The sequence below is a fragment of the Heterocephalus glaber genome, unplaced genomic scaffold (genome assembly GCF_053883595.1).
Source record: "Heterocephalus glaber isolate CG9 unplaced genomic scaffold, H.glaber_assembly_v1.0 deba00001538, whole genome shotgun sequence".
NCBI lineage: Eukaryota > Metazoa > Chordata > Mammalia > Rodentia > Bathyergidae > Heterocephalus > Heterocephalus glaber.
This window is the reverse complement of record NW_028258333.1, coordinates 40,492,877-40,513,010: the sequence shown is the minus strand read 5'-3', so window position 1 is coordinate 40,513,010 and position 20,134 is coordinate 40,492,877. Positions and strand designations below refer to the sequence as shown.

At 36.3% G+C, this 20,134-nt stretch overlaps 1 protein-coding gene across 5 annotated transcripts in view; it reads left to right on the top strand.

Moving 5' to 3' along the window:
* The window catches only part of LOC101715566 (3',5'-cyclic-AMP phosphodiesterase 4D), a 276,516-nt gene that overhangs the window by 236,796 nt on the left and 19,586 nt on the right, over positions 1-20,134 (top strand). The window contains exon 1 of one of the 5 annotated variants that reach the window (XM_021261388.2): positions 6,548-15,134. The exons of 3 other annotated variants lie outside the window; for them this stretch is intronic. Coding sequence is in view for 1 of the 2 variants with exons in the window: in XM_004848494.4 (XP_004848551.1) it covers positions 17,224-17,271 (48 nt within the window). In the remaining variant the exon portion in view is untranslated. Of the gene's footprint in view, positions 1-6,547; positions 15,135-16,271; positions 17,272-20,134 lie in introns of those variants that run through there. One more of the 5 variants, XM_004848494.4, reaches the window with a different exon arrangement.

The following is a 20,134-nucleotide window of genomic DNA, read 5'->3' as shown; positions in this document are numbered from 1 at the left end:
GACAGCAATGAAGAAAAAAAGAAACTAGACTGATCAGCCAGAGGGTGTGAATATTTAAGGGAGGATGGTCAGCTGTGGTGATGGGGGAGGGGGCAGAGGTGCCTGGGAAGGGGAGATTTATGGGTGTAGTGTACTTCATAAGGCTCAAGTCTCATTTAGCACTCATAGCTGGCATCACCTCCTTCACCTGCTGCCTCCTTGAGTCCCTGCCCAGTAGCAGCACGGGTGGGTTGCTAAATCCAAATGCTGGGTATTCCCTGAGAGCCTCCTGCCTGGGAGTGAGGAATGGGGCATGGGACCACAAATTCTGGCTGCAGTGGGGTGAAAGCAGTCAGTGTCCGAGTAAGCATAGGGCGGTTCACTCTAATATATTGTAACTTATTTTTAGATGCTAGAAGTATAAAATGGAACAGAATAGGCAACGAAAAAGTGAACTTTTTTTCAATCTGGTCTAAGTCTCCTAAATTTGGATGAGCTTAGGAATTCCTCTTTTGGATACAAATCTACCACACATAAGAGTTATGACCTTGGATAATAAAATTAACTTCAGTTTCTCTGAGTTCTATTTTCTCTGTAAATCAAGATTAACATAATCTACCTCACAGGGCTTTTGTGAAAATTAAATGAAAGCTTACGTAAAAGATGTAGTGTACTGTATGCACGTGGTAGGCATTACAGCCTATCTTTAGTAGGGTTGAGTGCTGGAACTATTTTTGAACTTAAAGGTCAACATTATATGCTGCCATATAGGTAACCCAGTGCAATTGGAGCTTGAATCAACAGGTCTAGGAGAAAGCTTACAGAGTGTGCCTTTGAAATCCTGATACCCAGTCACAGTGATTTATGGAACCTTACTAGCTTGCATATGTGAGGTCCACTGAGTTTGTTTACTTTAGTTTTAGCTTGGTTACCTAGCACCCTGTGATAGCATATTTTTACTGCACTCTCACTGACTTCTTAATTATGATTACTCTAAAAGAATATATATCAAGGTAGCCCCAATAAAGATTAATGAGGGTTTGAGGGTCCCATGTAGACCTTCAGTCCACTGTCTAAATCTTGGTCCTTTACTTATACTTTGCTTTTTCCTCCCCTTGATGACATCCAAGGCCCCTTCATATGCTTGTTTTGGTTCTGTGAAATATCGAGGTTATAATTAACAAACATATCAGATATCCATTCATACCAAGATACTAAGTGTCACTTCCTGGTGAAAGTAGAAATAAGAGGGAAAGTAGACCCTTTAATCCTTTCACATATTAGGAATGGCAATCCAGCTGAAAAGCAGTGTGGATAAGATGACCTTGGATCCAATGCCAGTCCCGTGATGAGTTCAGTCATGAGTCTCACGGTAGCTATAGCCAACAAGACAAGAAATTCTCTGCTGCTGTAGTTGTTGTAAGAGTTGAAATGAGCTACTGCATAGGTCCCTTTCCATTTTCCACTGACTGTCAGGCATTCTGCAAAGAAATCAGACTTTATTCCACTTAAGTCTTTTTTCTTTTAAATTCCCAAAGTCCTTAGAGACTTGTGAGATCAACATGTTCACCTTATTTTACAGATGAAGTAACAAGGAGCAGAAATGTGAATCAGAATAAACCAGTCCTGCATTACTTTGTCAAGGCTTTTATCTTGTGAATACAAATTTTTTTTTGCTAGACATACAATTCTGATTTCAGTCTTTATTGACATCATTTTTGAATGATATTTTTAATTTTGTGTGTTTTTGTTATATGTATTTGATCCCTGATCATTCTCTAGATCAGATCCCACTTTCATGTGGAAGATGAATCATTAAGAAGTTTTGGTTTTGTTTTGCATCTTTTCACTTTAGATAACAACAATCCAAGTTTTTGGCTTTCACTGAGGGATTTTTGTTTTAGCCTGTTTATTGAAAGATATTTCTGTTCTAAGCTTCTTCAAAGTGAACTGAGATTTTCATATGAGTATATATACAGACACATAGATGGATGGATAGACAAAACACAGACATACCACTAAAAATATAGCTAGACATGTAAGCCTTTTGTGTGTTCATGGACAGTACAGTACTTCATGGTGTCATGGTGTTCGTGTCCTATAGAGAAGTTCAGAGTGCATTCAGCACACAGGACTGAAATGATTGGGAAACATCAGAGATAGATCTTTTGGAAATGGAAAGAAGAACAAAAGGTAGAGGGAGGGGAGGAGAAGACGTAAAAAGAATTAAGATGTGTTGTACACATATAATAGCTCCCCATGATGAATGTACAAGTACTAATAAAAATTTAAAATTTGAAAGAAAAAATTGGATCTTGAACATTGAGGAGTCATATAGGTTGCTAACAGGGAGGTGTATTCCAGGGACTAGATGAGGCTGGGTAGGATTGGGTACTCTCATGGATTTAGCTTTACGTTTAGGGGAGTGGAAGGTTAATGGGTGTTCTGGAAGTGTGAGCCTTTCTGGAACAGAGAATATGATTATAGAACAAGAGGAAAGTATAAGAAATGTAGACTGGGCCACAATACAGACTGCTTTAATTACCAGTTGAAGCCATTTACAATGATCTATAAATTCTGAGGCACCTTTGCTCTTGGTTATAAGGAAAATAATAACATCGTGATCTTAGAAGAGTGAATCTGGAAGTGGTGTGCAGCATGGGTCGTGTTGAGAGGAAATAATGAAAGCAAGAGGAATCTGTTGGAAAATTAGGCACTAAAAGGATAAATGTTTGAAACAGGATCAGAATAAAAAGGAATAGATAAAAAAAAGCTTGCATGGGCAAGGGAGATTGGGCAAAGAATATTTAGGGGTCTGCAGTTACAGGAGAGTATGAAATTCTAAACTCAAATGATGGAAAAGGTAATGGTTGGGAAATCAGCAGGAGAAGCCAATTTGGGATGGCAGGTTGTTGGACAATATCACAGTTAAATTTTTAGTCATGAAATTGAGGTGGGGCTATGGGTCTTCGTAGAAATGCCCTGTAGGCCTTCAGTTGTCAGAACAGGATATGTGAAGAGGCAGGATTTTACTAGAGTATTGCCTGCATACTTGATAGTTGAGGCCTTAAGACTCATCTACAACATGGGAATATGTAATGATTGTGCTTATTAAATAAATGAGATAATATCACCAGAGTGCTCAACACATGGTAAACAATAAATTTTAGCTTTTCTTACTTTTTACTATGAGTTTTACAGAAAGACAGTTTTGTGAATTATTAAAACTGATGTTCTGGAAGCTATAAAAGCTATCTGCTTGGCGTATTTTCTTTGTATCCTAAATTGAAGTTCATATGTTCAAACTCACATACTTGCTTCCTGAGCTATAGGGAAACTAACAGCCCCAGCTATCATTATTTATGTTCAGTTGCTAATCACTGTTTATAGGCCTGTAATGTTTTCACTTTATAAATGGTTGAAGACCTTAACTACTCTTCTGTTCGTTACCCCTAACATAACACAATTCCTGAGCTTTATTTTTATTTGCCATATTCAGAATCAAATCAGTTTTAGACAAGATCAGGCACATTCATACCACTATGGCTGTAGACTCAAATCAATTTTAAGGGGTTTTTAAAAAGCTTCTTTTGAAGAATGAGATTATCTCAGTGTACTAATCTATATTCACCCAAAGTAGAACAAATACACAATGGAAAAAATCTAGGCGAGACAAACTATTACTTATGGAGAGTTGCAGTACAGTCCTTCTGTCTGAGTGTCTTTATGTCTGTTAGGGCAGTGCATTCAGAAAAAATTATCCCAGTGTGTTTGAGATCTCCAAAAGCATTCTCATCTGTTATCAGTAATGTTAATAGTTTTTAGACCAGTCATAGTGAACCTTTTAGAGCTTTCAATGATAATAAACAGCTAGGTAGGTTTGCCACCACCATCTTAGATCATTGATGCATAAACTACTGGGTAGCTGTCACTGTAGGAATCGAAATGCAGCTGTTTTAATCAAGTGATTTTCCTGCTGAGCATGATGGCACACACCCATAAGCCCAGCCCTCAGGAAGCTGCAGCAGGAATATCATAGAGAGTTAGAGGCAGGCCTAGACTACATTGTGAGTTCAAGGCCGTCATGGACTACATAGTAAGATCCTATCTCAACCTCCCTCCCCATGTTGTTTTTCTTATGACAAGCTTTAGTTTTTCTGGTCATCATATAAATAATACATTGAACTCCTGGCACATGCTTCATACACTTTGCTAAATCACCCACACTAACTTTGATTCTCCACACCACATGGAACCCTTTTACATAAAATGCTGCTTAATACAGTGCTTATGGGAGGGAGGGCTAAGATTTTTACTCCCATGAAGCCAATCAATAACTGAAGCTCTATGCCATTGTCTGTCCCATAATTCTTAAAATCTACTATTGAGTCACTGTTGGAAAAGAAAAAAAATCCCTTTTTTACAATATTGTTTACTATTGCTTTCAGTTAACTTTCATTCATAAAATGTTTATGACAGAAGACTGTTAGAAAAGTATTGTCCATTATGAGTGCTAGATTCTAATTTTGATTGTATTATGTGGTCCTCAGTGAGTAATTGCTTTGGTTTTCATATTCCTAATCTATGGAGAGGGGATTTAAAAACTAGATTGTCTATACATGCCCCTTCTACTGGACTATTCTAAAACCTGTTGGAAATTTTTGATAGAAGTGGTCCATCCTAAGACAATGTCTTTGAAAATAACTGCCTATTCAAAACTCATTTTTCAAACAGCTTTCTTTATCTAGAACTCTGAAGAACTCAGGAGGGTCAGAGATCCCTTAACACTTTAAGAACGTACACATGCACAAAACCTTCACATATTTAAATCTCCTACATTTGACTCAAGACTCTTCTCTCTTACTGTCTTCCTTCAAATCTGTGCCTACTGGCCTCTTCCACATCTCAGCATGTGGCACCAACATCCATCCAAAGCAGATGTTCATCAAGCCAGAAGTCTAGTAGTTGATTCTTCTTGCTGCTTCACTTCTGGCATCTACTTTATGAAATCTTGTTCACTCTTCCACTCTATAATTCTCTAAAGAAACAACTTTCAAGGCATGTACATCACATCATGTTCAAAATGTACATCATATCATGGCACTTCCTGCTCAGAACCTTCCAGTGCCACTTCACACCCTCTATAATGCTGACAACCTTGTCCTCTATAAGGCTGACAGCCTTGTCCTCACCTGCCTCTAGTCTCATTCTGGTCCCTGTCCTCCCCAGTGCTGCCTATGTTCCTTCAGCCCTTGCTGAGAGTGTTCTGCCTAATATTTTTTAATTGATACATTAAAAACATAAACAATAGATAATAATATGGTACAATATGATGTTTCAGCACATGTATGTGTAACATAATGTATAAATCAGGTTAAATATTTATCTCAATTATTATTTTTTTCATGGTAGAAACATTCAGAACCCTTCTGGCTTTCTGAAATATACAGTACCTTAATTTTTTAAACTTAAAAATTTTATTATTACATGTTTGTAGTACATGCAGCTTACAGTCATCTTAGGGAGTGGGTACATGTACACAATATAGCTTGTTTCTGCCTTAGGGTTATTTGCAGTCACATATTTTAGTTACTTTTCTCTGGTTGCTGAGACAAAGTACCCAAAACCCGAAGTTAAAGGGGAAAGGGTTTATTTAGCTCACAGTTTGTAGAGGTTTCAGTCCATAATGGACTGGCTCCAAGGCAGGGATGGCAGACAAGTATTGCAGAGGAAAAACAACATGGTACGCACAAGGTAGCAAAAGCAAGGGGCATTAACAACAATGTCTTTCTGCCCCTTTTATCTTATTCAGACTCCTTAGGGTGGCTAGGACTCCTGCCCTTAATCTTAATGCCCTCGGGCCTAGCCCCACCATGAATCAATCACATACTCTAGATTCAGCCACTTCTGAAAAAGCATGAGGCTTTGGGAAAACATCTAACATAAGCCATAACATTCCACCTCTGCCCCCGCCCCCAAAGATCACCAGGACCACTTATTCCTATGTAACTCCAACTTAGTATCCCTTTACCAACCTTTCCCTGCTCCCCCTCCTTCTTATTCTCCCCTGCCTCTGATAGCCAGCATTCTACTCAATGTCCATGAGATCTGCATCTTTTTATATTCCACATATGAGTGAATTATGCAGTACTTGTCTTTCTGTGCTTGGTTTATTTCATTTAATGCTCTACAGTTCCATCCATGTTATTGCAGATTACGTTCTCTTTTATAGCACAGTAGTATTCCATGGTGTATATATAGCACATTTTGTTTATTCATCAGTTGATGTACACTTAGGTTGTTTTTGTATCCTAACAATTGTCGGTAGTGCTGCAGTAATTGGCTCTGTCTAGTTATTTGGGTCTCTTTAGATATGGCCCACGCAGTGCAGCTTTCTCTGAGTACTTAATTTTACAGCTTGCCATTACATATCGTGTTGCCACTTTTTCTGTTCACTGTATTTATCACTCATTGTTTTGTCTGCTTTATTGTCTTTAGGGCCCAGGAGTCCAAGCTGTGTAGGAGCAGAGAACTGTCTGACTTGTTCATTACTCTGTCCCCCATGCTGGGGGAGCTGTTTAGTAAATACCTGTTGGATGAATAAATAAATAACCATGCTAAAAAAACTACTGTCTGGTAGTATTTAAAGCCCATTACTTTCACAAGAATTTTCTATGAAACTTTAGCGCTTTGTTTTTACTTGTTAATAATGTCAAGAGTTCAGTAGTAAAAAGTTTGAGAAATGCTGTTAAAGTATAAGGTTTATATATTACAGTTCCTGGCAGAGCCTTGACTATACTAATGTATACAGTGTCCATAAAGGTTAGCACTATGTCAGAAGTGGATTTGACAGTGGAAGCTGTCTTTGCAAAGTGTTGCATTGGAGTGCTACTCTTTACAGCACATTTTGGGAAGTGCTGTCTTAGACATAAATGCACCTTAATTGGAGGAAGTGAGTCATATACTGACTATGGAGGCAAATTTATGCCAGCTATAAACAAAACAGTCTACAAGCAAGGGATAGAAAAATAAAACCTATTAAAATGTGGCAAAATGAATATACCTCCTGAGACTATTCAGTTGTGTACAAAAAGTGATACTCACTTTCCTGCAGTTTTCTATCTCTAGCAGGTGGCACAAAACTTGGCCTAGACTAAATATTTTTTTGTCTGTTCAATGATGAGTGGTTAACAGTGATCCAGGATTACTATTTATGTGTTGATTTTTATATCCTGAAACTTTACTGGATTTATATTAGTTTTAGCAGGTTTTTTTTTTGGTGGGGTCCTTCAGCTTTACTATATATAAGATTATGTTATATGCAAACAAGGACAATATGTCCTTCTTCATGCAAAATTGGAAGCCCTTTATTTCTCTTGCCTAAGTGCTCTGGCTGGGACTTTGAATACTGCATTGAGTAAAAGTGGTGAAACTGGGTATCCCTGTACTGTTCCAGATCTTAGAGACATAATTTTCAGTTTTTACCCATTCATTATGATGTTGGCTGTAGGGTTGTCATGTACTGAGGTAAGTCATTTCTAAGCCTAATTTCTTGAGAGCTTTTTTTTTTTTAATCATGAAGGGATGTGGAATTTTATCAAATGCTTTTTCTGCATCTATTGAGATGGGCATATGGATTTGGACCTTCATTTTCTTTATGTGAACTATCTTTCGTGTTTATTGATCTGTGTATGTGAGCAGTTCTTGCAGTTCCTGTGATAAATCCACTTTATCATGATGTGTTCTGTATGTGTATGTATATAATAGAAAATACATACAATATATAAAATATACAAGATATGTATTATATATTATATATATAATTCCCTTTTTGCTTTTCTGTTGGATTTGATTTGCTAGTTTTTGGTGAGGAATTTTGCATCTATTTGCATCAGAGATAATGGTCTGTAGTTTTCTTTTTCATTGCATTATCTGACTTGGGTAGTGGGGTTTTGCTGGCCTTTGACAGTGAGTTTGAAAGAATTTCCTCCTTTTCAGGTTTTTGAAATAGTTTGCATAGTATCTAGGAAATACTAGTATGGCACAAGATAAAAATTGGGATTCATTATTTTGTGAATGGATGTCTAATTGTTCAAACATTTATTGAAAGGAATTTTTTTCTTTTTTGAGTTAGAGCTCAGAGTTTATGACACAATTACTTTATGATCCACGTATCAAAAAGTTGTATGTAAAATACCTATTAAATATGCATTTCTAGCAGTAAGCCTAGATGCACTTGTTACTATTGCTTTAGAAGACAAATATTCTCTCTGTTTAAATTGTTTTCATGAAGCGTACCACTGAGTACATAGTGAAAATTTTACAATGGTTATCATGACCCTCATAAGCATGAAGTATTGGTGTTAACTCAGGCCAATTTTAGTGAACTGGGGATCATCATTTTCTCCATATGTAAAAAGTTGCATTTCATAGAAGATTATTTTTGTGGGGGCTTCATTTATGTGAAGTTTAGCTTATCCAATTACTGACTTGATTATTCTTCAGTGTACCAAAAGTTCTGGTAGATTACAGTGATGATGATGGTGGTTTCAGCTCTATTGAGAAAATACATGTAAAAGTCTGTCTACATGAATTCAAGCGGTATCAACAATTACGGAATGCTGTGCTAACATTAAATAAGAGCCCATGTAAAAGACAAATATAACCACAGCTGTCAGACCCATCTCATGTTATTTCAACCTCAAGGAACTGCTCAAAAAAATAATAAAGTTCTTTATACTGTATTACCTTTTCTCAATAAATGTTGCATGTGTTTTCTGTTTGAAATAAAGCATTTATAGAGAATGAGTCTTAAGATTTTTCAGATGATTATTCAATTTTTACAAATCAACCTGGAGTTGGTCTTAATCTCAAATCTCCATGATACTGCAAGAGACATTTTTATTTTCTAGATGTGATGATTCCTTAGGAACAGAGCTGTCCTAAGACAAATGTGGATCCTTTATCACTAGAGGGCAGTGAACACAAACAGATGTAGTGGCTTTACTTGCTTCAAGATGATTTTTCTTTCCTTTTTTCCTAACATTAGCATTAATCAAAGTAAAGTTTTATAATATGAATATAGATCTGAAGTTCTGAAATTGTATGAATCTTAATTGATTATAAATGAATTGTAGATTATTATCTGCCTTTACTGTGTTTTTAAGGCATTCAAAAACAGACAGAATAAGTGTTTTTAGAGATGCTAGTTTGTGGTAGTGTTGTATGTAACACCTGAAGTTTAACCTTTCCTCAGAATTATTCCAAGAGTGTTTAGTAATCAGATTTGTATTTATTAAAATGAAAAGTAGTGGATATATAAGAGCCTACTTTGTACAGATTTGCTTCTTGATTAATAAAAACTACCAGAGTTGTCATTCTAAGTAGAGAATTATAAATAAATGTAGACTGATTATAGGATTAAAATATTTTCCAGTAATTCAAGTCCTATGGAAAATAGTTCAAATACAGACAAACCCCCTTAGGCTGGAGAAGTATAAAAGGTAATACATTTATTTTAAATAGTCTTTCTTAAATATTTCAAGTACGATAATAAAATGTACAGTTTAGAATTGATTATGTTAATAAACTTCAGTATAGACTAGGCTAAATACAGAACAAAGCTTGAAATACTATTTTTATTAACACACTGATTTGATTTTATATAACAATGGGCTTCAATGTGATATTTCCATGTATGCACACATTGTGCACTGGTCACATCACCCCTACCACTTGCCCAGCACCCTTCCCAGTTCCTGGTGATCACTATTATACTTCAGGTCAACAGGTTTTGGTTTCCACATATGACAGAGAACATGTAGTACTGGTCGTTCTGTCTGACTTATGAAATCCTGTTTTGGGCAATTTGAAGTACTCTGAAGCCAGACAATCTGAGTTCACATCCTATCTCTGCTGCTGAACTGGCTTTGTGACCATGAGCAAGGTACTTGACCTCTGTGAGCCCCAGTTTCCTAATATTCTGGTTTTTATTTCTGTATTCAAAAATACATCTTCTCTGTCTTGACTGACGTTACAAAGTCAATGATGAACAACATGTGTTAATGTGTCAAAGATTCAACTCTGTCAGCAGAATTTTAAGTATCCTAAAATGTCCTGAAAGAGTCCAGAGAGATTATTGATTCCTTGGGATATCTATTAAGGACTAAGAAAATGAGGACTAGAAGATGAATGGACATAGAGATTCTGAGAATTATTAGGAAAAGACAAAAAAATAAACTGAATGCTAAGGAAAATTATATTTTCTGTTTCAGTTCTCTCTCATTCAATATATGTGTATGAAATCATTTGGATATTTGGGAGCTGCAGATTATAACTAGGAGACTTGAGCTCTAGCTGTCTGCTTCTCCTCAAGCTGTGTTGTCAGGACTCTTTGGAGCTCAGTTCCTCTTCTGAACGTGTTTTCACTGATCTGTGTGTCAGGCCATCAGCATCTTATTTGCGGTGCACACTCACGTAAGCATGTCTCCCTACAGGTAGGGCTGTCTACCTCTGGGCATCTGGTCCTTGACTTCCCTAGTTGGTAGAAAATCTACCTCTCCAAAAATCTGATCGTAGTCATGGTAACTATGGTTCTTTAATTCAAACACCGTAGTCTGCTGCCCCTAAATCCATGCCATTTATCCTAGTGTTTGCATCAGCCTGATCAGATGACAAGCTATTATATACCATGAAGAACAAAGATAGAAAGGGATCTGTGTTTATATCTCAGTCTTGTCACCTTTGGGGCAAGTTATTAATGGTTAGCAATACTGAGCTGTGGGTGGTGGTTTATGCCAGTAATTCCAGCACTCTGGGAGGTGGAGGCAAGGAGGATGCAAAGTTCAAGCCCGGGTTGACCAACCTAAAAATCCTGTCTCAATCTCTGAAAAAATATGAAAAGGGCTGAGGCTGCAGCTCAGTGCAAATACCCTGTGTTTAATTCCCAGTATTGCAAAAAAAAAAAAAAAGGAAAAATCCATGTTTTTACCTTAAAATACAAATACTAGGCCAGGGATTTAGCTCAGTGGCGCTGCGCCTGCCTCGCAAGAGTTTGATCCTGGGCGGGGGAGCTACAGATACTACCTACCTACTAGGATATTTTGCAAAGATTAGAAATAAGGTATATAAAGCTCTTAGTGCATAGTAGGTGTCAAATTCTGTAACTTATTACAGTTACTTCACTAATATTGGCAGATATTAAGTATGACAGTAAGAATTGTATCATTCTGGCCTTGAAATTTCCCCTCTGGATTGTCTAGATTCTGCAGGTTGCCCCTCCCATGGCAATAGGAAAGAAATTCTAATCTGTGTCTTACAATGGGAGAAATGAAATGAGTTGTAATTTGGTTTAGGGATGAAAAGATTTATTCGCTACAAATATGAAACATTCCTCGGTACTTTTTCCTTGACATTGTCCAATTATCTTTGCAGAAGATTAGGGATTTACAGTTGAATAATTTCAAATTTAGTACCTACCAGATGCTTAGTGCAGTTATTGCTGAATAGCAGTCTATAAAATGAAGGTACTATCACATTCAGCAAGGAGAAGGGTCAGTATGTTTAGAGGGAGTGATAATCATATGTTTGTGCACACATGTACATAAACTTTTAAGACTGATTCTTCCGTATGTAATTTGTTTTAAATGTTCTGTGGTGATTTTGCTGAAGGTGAAAGCCCATATGGGAAGCACTCAGGAAATTTGGGGTATAGTGATGAGGGAGTGCTCCTGGCTCTTGGTGGGCCAGGGAAGTTAAACATCTTGGAATACGTGGTGTAGCCCTTCACTACGGAGGATCTCTGGGTCCTACCAACCTTTGAAAAAGTCCGAGCAGCTACTCTTATAGGTGAAAAAACACATTATACTTTCTAAACCTACAGTGCCGCTACTTTTCACATGTACACACTATAAAGTTCCACGTGGTTTTTAACCCATAGCAGCTTTTTTATCAATTCAACAATAGTGCATTTGAAGGGAAGATTGCATTTTGCTATAGTTGAAACCTTTCCAAGAGTCATTTGCATCATTTCAGGGGAAATATATCCTAATCTAATGATCCCATATTCATTTTCATTATTACTGTAACTTTCATGCAACCTTCTGTATTAGAAATATCACAGCAAATATCAGACACATCACAGCAAACGTAGTACTTGCTGTTTTCTAGGTACTCTATATATATGCACAATTTAATTCTCACAACTCCATAAGGTGCATACTTTTATTACTCTCATTTTCTAGATACATAAATGCAAAGTTTAAATCACTTGCTCAAGATCACAGAGCTACTCAGTAACAGTGAAATCTAAGTCTTTTGACTTTGTAAGTAGTTGTGTACTAATACTTATTTGTATTATTTAATATAAACTCATTTCTTTATGTTACCAAGAAACTATTATACTTTTAAAAATGTGTAGGGAATGCTTAGTCTGTATATATTTAATATAAAGTGTATATGTAGAAATTGTACTTAGGAATTTCATTTTAAGATAGTGGAACATTTGTTACAAAAAGAAAAAAGTAATTTGAAGTTTGAAAGAATCAAATAATTGATGGGTGAATAACAAACTGAGATCACTGAGAGTGAGGATAGAGGGAGTGTGATTTGAATTTATATTTGCTACTTTCTTTTTCATAATAGCCACTTTATCTAGTGCCTATATTGTGCTGGTTATGCTGGATAATGTGCTTTTTATTTTTGTATTAGTATACATTTATGATACATAAAAATGACGTGTATTTTAGAGAATTATCAGGTGATATGTATTTGGATTTAAATGTCGGGATATGACACACCCACCAGATCTTCAGGATGTGGCCTACCACTCCTGCTCCTGCCTGGGGTCCTTTGCTCTCCCCATGCCCCTCACTTGCCTTCTCACCCCATACCCCTGGCTTGCTTCCTCTTTCCAGCTCCTATTTATCCATCATCTTCTCAGAGAGGCTCTTCCTCACCATCTTACAATGTAGAAACCCATGTCCCTAGCACTTTGTAGCCTCCTTAGCCTTTCTTTTTCTCCATTGCACTTACACCTTAGCTGTTGAATGTAAACTCCAGGTGAAGAAACTTGAGTTAGTTTGTTAGTCCTCAGCACCCAGGGCACTGCTGTAGTAGTGCTAGTAGGGCACTGCTCTGTAGTAGGAGCTTAATAAATACTTACTGAATGAAAGGCAGATATAGAATAGTTAGAATTTGGACAAGGGCTGAACTATCTGGTCTTGAGATATGCTTTGATTTAAGTCTGACATTGAAAGTTCAGTTTGAAGCAGGCAGAGTGGACGAAGAATGCTATTCCAGGTACTGAACTAATAAAGATGGAGAAATGAGATCGTTTGCTTAATCTCAAATTGAGGTGGCATCCAAGCCTTTCAGAAACCAAGCAAACAGGATAGGGAATTAAAGTTAGCAATCTGGCGCTCACGAGGAGTATGGATGTGGCAAAGCCATGATGCCTGTTTGTCACTAGCTAGCTTTGAAGTCAGAGTCATGGTGAACTTTAGGAAAATTATCCTGGTGGTAGAGATCAGTGTGGGACTCAGGGAAAAAGCCAGAGACAAAAATGTACATTGAGACTGGGGATTTAGCTCAGTGGCACCGTGCCTGCCTTGCAAACACAAGGTCCTGAGTTCGATGCCCGGTCCAAAAAAAAAGAATGTACATTGGGAAGCAGTTACAGTGTTTTGGGAGTGAGACACAGAATGATGTGATATAGCCAAAAGGAAACATATATTTAAAAAAAAAAAAAAAGAATAAATTTGAGAGTTTAAAAACGTTGATAGAATTGAATTGTTATAATAATCAGTCATCATCATCTGATATCTGTTAATCATTTGTGAGTCATCTTAAATGCTTTCCATGTATTATCTCATTTAATCCTCATAATACTTATTAATTGTTGCATAACAGATCACTTTAAACTTTAATGCCTAAAAATATCAGTTTGCTTTTATTAGCTATCATAGTCTTGTGAGTTAACTGGGTTTGATCAGAGATTCTCATTCAGGGTTCCTTGTGTGATTCCTCATGGGGTTTGAGATGATAGCCAAGTCAGGAGTCACCTGAAAGCTCATCTGTGCTGGATGACGAATGTGGCTTCTGTTTAGGTCTGGCTGCCTACTGGCTAGGCATATGGATTTGTTTCTGGTTGGGCCCTCTCTTTCCACTTGCCTTGAAATCAACATGGACTTCCTCCTAACGTGGCAGTCTCACATTTTCCCATATGCTTGGGGATCCCTATGCCATGTTCAGAGAGAGCAAGGTAAAAGGTCTGAGGCTTCTGACTTACTTAGGCTGGGCATGCAGTGTCATCTGTTGGCTAAAAAAAGCCAGCTCATATTAACTGTAGGGTTCTGTGGCTCATTAGAAGGCATCTTTGCAGACTAGCTGCCATGGTAACCAGTTAGAAGTTAGGATTCATGTGAAAGGATTTGAAATTGGAGTCCATGTTTATATAAGCTCAGTGAACTTGGAAAATCATTTTTTATCTCTAGGTCTCACTTTAAGTGGAAATAGGTAATTGGAAGAGATAATATTGAAGGTGCTTCCTTTTTTCTCTCACACTTGAGTATTTGGATTGAAGTGATGGGAATGGGAATGGAAAGGAAGAGCCTGAAACAAATAGCATTTTATATGGGAAAGGACTTTGTCACAAAGTTAAGTGAAGGAGGGAAAGTAATGTGGTAGAAGGGAACATGCCAGGGTTATTTAAGGGTACAGTTCAGATGATTTATATTAAACACCTGATAGTGTGTGAGCCACGTGAGACCTTACTGAATGGTAGGAAAGTGTCACAGATTTCATGAGACATTGGAAGAAACATGACCCCACTGACTGAATGGTAATAGTTATGATAAGAACTACTTTAAATAGAAAAATGTTTCACAGTTTTGAAAAAGTTTTTTATGACTGGCAGAACATTTGAAAAAAGGGAGTATCTCATATTTGGAAATAATGACACTAAGTTCAATTAAGTATTCTTGAAGAGCCTAGGCCTGGGAAGGAGTATTTGTAGAGATCCTGAGTTAGGGAATTAATAGAAGAAGGCAGAGGAGACATGACCGGAAAAGTGGAGAGAAAATCAAAGCAATTCAGCATCCTGGGAGTTAAGGAAGAGTGGTAAGAGTGATCAAACAAAACCCAACACTTCAAAGAAGGTAAGGAGAATAAAAGACCATATAAAAGGAGGATGTTGGTATTTTTCCGGGGGAAGTTACAGTCAAGTATTAGTTTTAAATTCATTTATAGAGGATTAAGAGGAATTTGGTAAATGAACATAATAGGTATGAATGGGAACTGAAAACTTTAGCAGCAAAGGACCAATAGAGATTGAAAGAAACAGAGAATACAGTGACCTCCCATATCCATAGAGGACACATTTCAGAACCCTCTGTTGACTACTTTGTGTAGTACTAAACCCTACATATGCTATATTTTTTCCTATACATGCATAACTTTGATAAAGTTTAATTTATGTAAAGCACAAGATGCTTAAACTATAATAGACTTACAATGGTATACTCTAATCAAAATTATTTAAAACTTAGGTTTATTTCTGCAATTTTTGTTTAATATTTTCAGACCACAGTTGACTGAGTGTAACTAAAACTGTGGAAAGCAAAACTGCAGATAAGGGGGATCTACTATATTCCATGGATGTTGATGATGAGCGCGTACTAAGAAAGATGAGCCTGACACAGAAATACTTAAATGGCAGGAACCCTGTGAAGTAATCATATCAGCAAGTCACAGAAGCACAGAGTAAGAAAACTGTGAGTTGGAGATGAGGTAGAATAGGCAAAATTTTATGTTAAAATAGGATAAAAATTAGATTTCCCTACCTGCAATACCTCCTTAGTAAATAAAAGTTACAGAGTAGTAATATCCCAAACCAGACAAAAAGAATTTAGATTTCTTATCACATTTCCTTGTTAAAAGTCTCTACTCAATTCTGTATTTCTAAAAGCCATTTAACTTGTGTATAGCCATAAGAATGTTCTCTTATGATCAAATTACACATTCTGAAATCTATGCACAAAACTCCACATCATTTATCCATACACAGCACATTAGCTTTCAAATTCCTCTTCTCCCCAGGTTTTTAATAAAACACGTCCACATTTAGATTTTGGAAGCTGGGACAGGGATTTAGCTCAGTGGTTCCACCGCCTGCCTCACAAGCGCAAGGTCCCGAGTTCGGTCCCCTGTACCAAAAAAAAAAATATATATATATATATAGAGAGAGAGAGAGAGAGAGAGAGAGATTTTGGAAGCTGTAGAGCTCAGCCACATATAGCAGTAAAAACAAAAGCACCTGAGACGAGCTATGCTGCACAGTTGAAGGAATGCATCATTTTCAGCTGCATTCTGGATGTCAGTCCTGTTTTACAATCACCGCGCTTTTATGGTGGACAGGGGAAAAACCATAGTTACATCTCCGTCACCAGGGAAACCACTTGTTTTGGATTTAAATAAGGAGGCACCTAAAAATGCTTGATTTTCATTTTCAGAACTGCTTTTATGTGCAAGCAAAGAGAAGTCAGAGAATATTAAGTGGCTCCACAAGGACTGGCATTCTTATTTAAGAGTGGGTTTTAAATAGCATAGTGGTCGTTATCCCTGTCTGGGATGGGGAAACCCCATTCATCTTTTCACAGGGCAGCCTCAGAGCTGCAGGGAAACCATTATTAAATGGTGTTCTAGGGAGAGGAGGAAAGCCTCCAGAGGCTTGCCCTCCCCAGCCAATCACAAAGCTTCCTGCTCTGCCGAGTCCACGCCTCCTGCCCTCACAGAGCAGGGATGGAATGTGATTGGTGCATAGTTGGGGTTCTTTGGGAGGGGCTTCTTGTCACTCTTCTCTGCTTCCCCGCAGTTCCTTATTTGGTAGCTTTTGACAGAACTAGTCTTTCTTGCAGCTAAGCATCTTGACATACATTATTCATCAGCCCTGGAGCTCAGGGAAAGAAAGATGCAGACACTTAGATCTTTAGCTATTCCTTTATTACATGGATGTTCCTTATTCAGAATAGTTGTTAAATTTTGTTCCATTCTGGAGTTTTACAAATGGCAGGTGTTCAATGGGAAGACAGCTGGATGGGACTTAATGCGAGGCATTCTTATGTGTACTTAATTACCAGATATCTTTAAAATCCCACAAGCAGCATGGCTTGTGGAAATTGTTGAAGTATCATTGTTTTGAAGATACACATTTTAGAACTTACTGACTACACATATAATCAATCAAAAATGCCTGAAGCAAACTATTTGTTGTCAGTGTCTTGGGGCTACATAAAGGTAAGATTTATTTTGCCTTTGAAAATGCCTACTCTGTTTACATAACTGATGGTTTTAGCAAACAAGATGGTATCTATGCTTTCCAAACAATTTTGTATTCTTCCCTTAGACCTGAACTAGGAAATACATGTTTTTGTAGTGTATAAGTTGTATAAGTTTTTAATCAGATATAGTTTGGATATTGAAATAGCATTCTAATGTGCAGCAGTCCTTCTGTTTGTCATATGGTATAACTCTGGGTTGTGTTTTTAAATTTCAAGGTAATTAAATGCATTGCAAATAAATTATTGGACTAAATTTCTTTTTCTGACTTACAGATTCTAGCTAGTGTGTAGCATTTGAAGTTTATACAGTTAATTTGTGGCTCTTTCTAAACATCTGTACTAACTTTAACCTAATGAATATGTTTTCATCATCAAAGAACTATAGAGGGCATTAAAAACTGACATTACTTCATGATTTAACCAATATTTTATTAAAATGAAAACTTGATTATCTGCTTGTAAAACTGAACGTTTCTATGATATTATTTTGTTAATTTCAAGAAAGGAATTAATTCACTGAATTTAATAAGATTGTGCCTATGCTTGGCAGATTTTTTTGTCCACTCTTGGGGTAAGGGTAGCATTGTGGTCTATTTCCATGGTGAAAGCAAGAGGTTGAAAAACCTTCTTCAGTCCCAAATTATGCATCACTTCAGCAAGTGAGATTTAGCCTTGGATATTTGAGCCAGTCACAACACATTTTTAAAGATTCATTCTCCATTACTTTAAGGACTTTCAGATTAAAATTTCTTTATTTCTTTGTGAAGGAAAATTTTCCCTTTACTATTGAGATTTATTTCAATTTGAAGAAAATTCAAATATGTATTTCAGTTTTGGTTTTTCAAATAGTCATGATTTTTCATCTCCCTTTAAATTTATGATTGGTTAGATTTTTTTAAATGTTTTTAAATATGTAGATTTTTATTATTTGGATTCTAATAATTTCTTGACCAGTATTTTTAAGTAAAATATATAAAATAATATAAGAAGCTCCTATATCTCTCCTGAATTATCTCTTAGATTTTAGCCAGCTTATACTTGATGCAGTTTTGAAGGGTTTTGTGTTGGTGTTTTGATTATGAACAGCACCTCCAAGAATTTGAATGTAGAATTTTAGTATTTATCTTTCTGAGGAAAATTTTTGCAATTTTGTGTGTTTTAATACTTACACCCATAGAAACTTTCAACAGGGGCTAACAAATATATTTGATCTTCTTCATTTTAAAGAATTTTTTTTTATAAAACCAGTTTAGTACTCATTTAAATAAGCTTTTAATAGATTCAGTGGATTGCAGTATAACATATTAAATGATTTTTAGCAGAGTATCGTGGAAAAATAAACGTTTTACCACTTGCTCTGTACTTACTCCTTAAATATATACTGTGAGGATATGTAACACACACTAACATGATGCAAAATTACAGATTAGATTTTAAAGTATTTTATTAATGTATTCTGCTTCCTTAGCCATCTTAAGTGCAGAACATAAATTAGAGAATTGGAGTTCTAAAATCCAAAATGCAGCATTTAGATTCAACTGCATTTTCACTTTATGCCTTAAATGCTGAACATAGATATTCTGATGCATAATGAGAACAAAGGACTTGAAGCATTCACTTACAAGTCTTCCTCTTTTTTGCTTAGTCCCAACCATGATATGTATTTTTTCCAACTATTTAGAACAAAACCTTTGAGAAGTTCACAAGCAGAAAATATTTAGAGGTCACTTTAAAAAATGCTTAATAAAATTGTTCTGCATTTTATGAGTTTTTATTGAAAAGCATTTCTATATTTTGTCTCTTAAATCTGTTAATGCAGAAATACTGTATAATGGTGTTGCAGGAAGATTGTATTACCTTTTTAATTATCCTTTTCTCCCCACTCATGGTAATTTTTATAGTTTTCTTAATGAATGTTATATGCTTATCTCAAAATGTGAGAAATTCCATTGATATTTAAAAATGGGTTAGGATATTGTTTTTTAGTACATCAGGCTGTGTACTACTCCAAAACCAATTTATAAGATAAACTAGGAGTTGAGAAGGCATTCATGGTCATTATTGTGGTTAATTTGGCTTCCCTAGACTGAAAGTTTTATATCAATACCCAAAAGGTGAACATTTTTAATTCGTTTTAGAAAATATCTTTATGTTATAACTGACTCTTAGCAAATTGTCTTTAGGAAATCCCTCATCTTCTCTCCCTGGGAAATAGAGAGTTGTTTTAAATATTGTCTCTTACAATTATGTGAAAATTAAATCTTGACTTCCTTGGAGCATCATGCAAGTCTTATTAGGGAGACAGAAGTGTTATCAAGGATTTCTCTAACCCATGTTTTTGTGTTTTGAACAAAGGACAAGATAGTTGTGTGGGAATAATATATATGATGCAGAAATACTCAGTGGAATATGTAGTTTGTCATATTCAGTCCTCATAATAGATTCCTTTCACTAGCATTTTTTTGCTTTTGTTATCTATTTTGATGAATTATATAAACTGCCCAAAAACTTAAATTTCATGTTTTGTATTCTTCCAGAAAAAAAAATCCAATTATTTGTGTAGCACATCTGCAAGTAGCATGAAAAGTCTTTCTGCTTGGGCATAAAACAACATATTTTTCACACCAGGTTGTGTATAGTTTAGGCGGTCTGTGAAAAACTGGCCTATGTAACTTTTCCAGTTGTTCTCAGAAGGCTTATGTCATGTTGTTTAGTTGCATTGAAGGAAGTACAATGTGGACCATAGTCACCAGACTGCTGAGGGTCTAGCAGTGGCTGCAAGCAGTAACTGTTCCCCCATCTCATATATAAAAGGACTT